We start from the raw sequence: 5,370 nt of genomic DNA on the forward strand, positions 1-5,370 counted from the left end.
CATGGCTCTGCCCATCCCTGACCCAGGTGCTGTCCCCGTCCCCGCTGCTCACCAGCACGGTGTCAATGCTCGGCAGGTTGGTGGGGGCCCGGGTGAAGGGTGGCAGGCGGGCAGGTGGCAGTGAGCCCCCGGTGAAGACGCCAGCCTGGACGCAGTACTCCACCTGGCAGCTATCGCTGATGAGCGCCAAGTGCTGGCTGAAGCCAGGGGGGCAACTCTTGGCATGAGGGTCCTCGGCCGTGCCCTGGTGCTGCCCTGCCAAGGGGTTTCCTGCCTGGCAGCTGAAGAAGCCCCCGAAGGGCACCGCGTACCGGCCACCCCCCTCCCTGGCTGACGCAGACCCTGAGCTCATCGAAGAGCTTCAGTGGGAAGTACCCCGAGGGGCAGGACTGGGCACCAGTGATGGAGTTGGTGCTGTGGGCACTGAACAGCCCCCCAAAGAGGAACCCTGAGCCTGGGGCCACTGGCCCGCTCGCAGCACACCAGTAGGCACTGAACTGCACTCGGGAGAGCCAGAAGATGTCGTGGCACTCACGGTGGCAGAAGATGCCCAGGATGCACTTCTTGTGGCACTCCAGGTGGCTGTGGCCTTCGTCCCGCTCCTGCACGCCCAGCAGCACTGGAGTGTAGGTGGTGGGGCAGGAGAAAGCCCCGGTGAGGGGGTTCTTCTGCTCCAGCCCCTGGCACAGCGTGTTGGTGTCAGGGCCAGCCAGCCCAGTGCACTCCTGGAAGACTCCTCCGAAGGTGAAGTTGGTCATGGCGCCCTCGCAGGAGCCATCGTCGGCATTGGCGTGGAAGTTGAAGTTGGGTGAGGTGGCATCGGTGCAACCTGGGTAGGTGTTGAAGGTGTAGTAGCGGCGGATAGCCATCTCCACTCGCCTGGCCAGCCTCTTCACCATGGGGGTGGGCAGCTCTGGCAGGGTGCTGGGGCTGATGAAGAAGTACAGGGGCAGCCCTGAGCGGTCAAGAGCCACCAGCTGGTTTCTGGTTCCCTCCTGCCAGGTCTTGAGGGTGATGCCTGGGTAAAAGGGGGTTCCACCGATGCTTTCTACCCTGGAGTTGGTGCGGTTCTCCAGATACTGCTTGGTGAAGCCCAAGCTGACGTCCAGGGACTCCTCGTTTTTCACACTGATGATGCCGTGGAAGGCCATGCCGGCTGAGGCGGTGACAGTGCTCCGTGTGGCCCCGCTGTCCTTCAGGAAGGTTGCCTTGATCTGGTCCTCCTGCACCAAGCTGGCTCCAGCATCCACGGAGGTGATGGTGTGGGTGCCATAGTTAAGCACCAGCACCTCAGCCAGAAAATCAGCCATCCGCGTCTGGTTGTTCTCCAGGTGGCTGGCAATCATCATCAGCTGCTTCTTGAACCCCGTGTCCAGGGCTGCCCCTGGGTCAAGCTTGGCAGTGTAAACTAGGTTCCTGACTTGCACACGGGTGGTGACAGCGTGGTCTTTCACTTGGTGGGTCTTGGTCCGGTGGAAGTCGTAGGAGAACTTGCCATTGATGGAAGAGAAGAGGGACAGCTCCAGGTTGATGGAGGCAGCAGTGATGCTTTGATAATCTTTCCACGACTCGATGATCTCGGAGTTGATGTCCAGGTTGCTCTGCTTGCGAGGGATAGTGAAGACCTCATCTGGGATGATATAAGATCCATCTTCTGTGGTCCTGCACAGCAAGTAGCCCAGGTTGATGACTCTACCCATATCCAAATTCCTGAGGTTATCCCATCCCCCCCCTGGCAGGACTTCTAGGCTTGGGAGGTTCAGAGCCTTCTTGCACTGCAGAAACCCCGCAAAGGAGGATGGCTCCTGGGGCAGCTCAGCCCCCCTCACCCAAGCCATGGACACCCAGGCGAGCAGGACCCCCAGTCGCAGCCTCCCCATGGCCAAACCGGCGCAGGGCCTCCTCAGGCGTCCGAGGGGTGAGGTGGGAGCTGGGGAAATGAGCTGGCTGGGAGTGCAGCTGCTGGGTGGTTCCTCCTTTAGGGGGTTGAATTAACAAAAGGGAAAGGAGAAGTGAGAATTGACGAATGTGAGAAATGGCTGACTGGGGCTGAGACAAGCAGGTGGGGAGCAGAAAGTAGAGGGTGCTGGGAGCTCAGTGCCTCCCTGTTGCGAAAGCTCTCTCTCCCCATGGGAGCTGCTCTGCTGGGGATGAGGCAGGGAGAAATCTCTCCTTCAGTCCTTCACTGTGTGTGTCCCCCTTGGCCAGTGCTGGGTGACCCTGGCTCCTTTGTGCCATGTGTGGGACCTGTCCCTGGCCCCACAGCCCACGTGATGGTGAGATCTGGCCCCGGTCGCGTGGGCTGTGCTGCTGACTCCAAGGCTTTCCTCTGCGGCAGAGGCGAGGTAAGGAAGTGGGGAGGTGGTGCAGTGTGGTTTTGGTGTGGGGGACAGCGCAATGCTAGTCCCTCCTTTCAGAGCAGAGGCTGCTCGAGGTCCTGGGGGAGGCACTGGTGGGTTTGGAGGTTTCCCCCATGGAGGCCAGCCTATGGCACAGGTGTTCCCCCATATCAACCTCTGCATTCGGGCCCTCTGCAGCCACCTCTATCCCATACCTGTCCTCCTTCCAGCTGGGAAAAGCGCCTCTTGCTCAGGAGTGCTGGACCTCAGGATGCTGGTCCCCGTGGGACTGAGCCAGCTCTGCCCAGGGGTGCCGGTGCCTGGCTGCGCCTGGCTTTCAGTGGCACAGGGCAGCTGCTGCCTGTTTTGGGGAATACACAGTTAAAGCAGCCTCTGCTGTGAAAGCTGTGACTCTTTCCATAGGGAGGGGCTCACTTCTCCTATTTTTGCTGGTTAGTTCCTCTTTCCAGGATGGGTCTGGCATGGGATGAGGCTGATGGAGGCAGGGAGGCCACAGACATCTGTGTGCTTTTGCCAGGATAATGCCTGGAGGTGGGGGACAGATGAGAGGGACACTGTTGGGGATGGCCTTGCTGGCCCCAGTGTGGTGCTTGGGCCCCAGAGCAAAGCAAGCTTCCAGACAAGGGGCCTCCACACCACCCTGGAGCTATCTGCACTTCAGACCAGGCTGTGGTGTCACCTCGCCTAAAATCTACCCACAGGGTCCACTGCCACCCAACTTCAAAGCCTACGCAGTGGTCTCTGGTGAGGAGCTGTGGCCAGCCACGGCTGCGGCCCCTGGCATCAGAGGAGGGAGAGAAGTCCAGTGGGACAGACAGGAGCTGCCTTGTCCCTCCACCACGCAGGAGCAGCTCCCAGACGGAAATTGGGGCTTCTCCATGCTGTGCCTGCTGCCGCGAGCCCCGTGGTGACCAAAATGCGGCAGAGCAAGGCAAAACCCATCTACCACACTCAGCAGAGGGATTAAAAAAAAGTATTTTTCCTCCTGACCACCACGGGGAGTGCACAAAAGTTGAAGCGGGTGAGTAAGCCATCTCAGCAGTAGGTGGGCACTCGGGGCAGAGGCAGAGTGCTGGGGAGGGCTGCAGCTGTCCAGGGAGTGAGGAAGCGGATGCAAGGGACAATGGCCACCAGCAGAGCTGCAGGTGCTGGAGCAGGGAGGGGAAATGCGATTTGGGCCTTCCCTAAAAACAGCAGAGCCATTAAATGCTTGGGGCTGTGTCAAGGAGTGGGACATGCTGCTCACCACACTGAAGCAACCCAAATCAACAGGGCCCGGGATGGATGGAGGAAGTGGAAAACCTTTTTGGTGCCACTTCTGGGCTGCAGGGTGCTAGGTCTGACTTCTGGCCCCATTGCCAGGTCTGGCAGGGACCCTCAGCCACCTGGGTCCCAGCCCCAAGAACAGGGTGCCCCAGCACACTGAATTTGTGCATCATCATCATCAGCATGATGCCAGGGCTCTCTGTGGGCTGGGATTCCCTGCAGTGCTGTGTCCTACAGCCTTGTCCTGCTGCTCGTTCCTGGCACCGGGATGTCAAGAACAAATGAGGCTGGGAAGGCAGTGGAGTTCAGTCTCTTACTGTAAATAGCGGACGGCCTTAGAAAATGTCCAAGGGCTAATAACAAATATCTCGGTTTGCAGTGAAGATCCTGGTGGGAGGAATTAGAGATTGTTTCTCAGTAAACAGAAACCTGCAGCTTGTAACCACAACAGCAGCAGCAGTGCTTGTGGGGATCACCCAAGACCGTTCGGCTGGAAAAGTGTGAGGTGTCCCACAGCTGCGGGGCTCATGCCAGCCCACAGGCGGCTGCCGGCTTGGGTTGCTGCTCAGCACAAAGCATGGGAATTGCTGAGGACCGGTGAAAAACTGTGTATATATTGTGTCAGTAAATAAATAGAGTCCATATTTACATAGCCACACACATAGATATTTAAGCTTTTCTTGGTTATGCAGAAACCTGAAAGGGGAAGGGATACTTTTACAAGGAACAGCCTTTTGGTCCTCATGGCTGTTTTACTATTAGGCAAAGCTTGGAGAATCTTGTCACAATGAGAAGTGGAGAAATGTAAGTTCGAAACCCATCAAAATGAACCACGTGGGGTTTTTCCACTGTTCCCTTTTCCGTCTGTGACTACTAGCAGTTGGCACAGGAGGTCTCCCAATTTGTGGATTTCTGCGGAGAAAGTGGGACTGAGTGATCTTGCAAGCTCTGCATGCTGGTAAATGAAGGAGACAAGGTGGGAACGTGGGCCATGCAGATGCAAGTATGATATGAGTGGTTGAAAGCATACACAGGGATGGCAAGGCCAAGTAGGAGGCCTCTGCACAGCTGATCCAGCGTTTGCTGTTTCTGTTCCCTGCCCCGCCTGGTGCAGACCAGCTGCAAGCAACAGCTTTATGTTGCTCTTAAATTAACACAATTTAAACCCACTGGGGGTCTTTTTGTTGTTGTTCTCTTTCTGTCCCGTGTTGCTTGTGCAACCTCTGGCATCGAAGGTGTAGAAAATACCCTTACAGCACCAGAGGGAGCGGGAGCAATTAGGAGCACGTTAATTATCCCCTTGGTGAGCACACTTCCCAGGGAGACCATGTAATGGTCGCTGTGTCATCCCATCCTGTCTCGGTGCGGCGGTACTGGAGGTGCGTTTGGCAGGTGAGAAGCACAGATGCTGTTTTGGGGAGTATTTCCCAAAACGGCACTGACCCTGCCCGCTCGGCTTTGCGGGGCGCTCCCGGCTCTGAAGGGAGGGGACCGAGGCCTGAGCCACGGGTGGCTCTGCCCCCCACCGGGCCAGGCGCAGCGCCTGAACTCGGTCATTACAGCCGTGTAATCGGTATCGGATAACGGTGCGCAGGGCATTTCACTTCAGTAAGAATTCACGTTGATCAAAACCTGTGTTTTTTCTCAGCAAAGCGGTCCCAGCGTTAGTTCAGGCTGCACACAACGGGCACTTTATTTTCTCTTGGTGTGTTTTTGAGCGCTGTTCGTCACCTCATCAGCTGCA

The 5,370-nt window shown here is 57.4% G+C and overlaps 1 protein-coding gene across 1 annotated transcript; it reads right to left on the minus strand.

Annotated features, from left to right (window-relative positions):
• Positions 1-6: 6 nt before the first annotated feature.
• Positions 7-1,880, minus strand: MPEG1 (macrophage expressed 1; the record flags this gene model as incomplete). Its single annotated transcript, XM_010190271.1, is given in 2 exon segments — positions 7-326; positions 328-1,880. Coding segments are annotated over 2 exon segments (1,873 nt in total), but the record flags the coding sequence as incomplete, so codon positions are not given.
• Between the last annotated feature and the right edge of the window lie 3,490 nt (positions 1,881-5,370).

Source organism: Mesitornis unicolor, unplaced genomic scaffold (assembly GCF_000695765.1).
Source record: "Mesitornis unicolor isolate BGI_N332 unplaced genomic scaffold, ASM69576v1 scaffold45908, whole genome shotgun sequence".
Lineage (NCBI taxonomy): Eukaryota > Metazoa > Chordata > Aves > Mesitornithiformes > Mesitornithidae > Mesitornis > Mesitornis unicolor.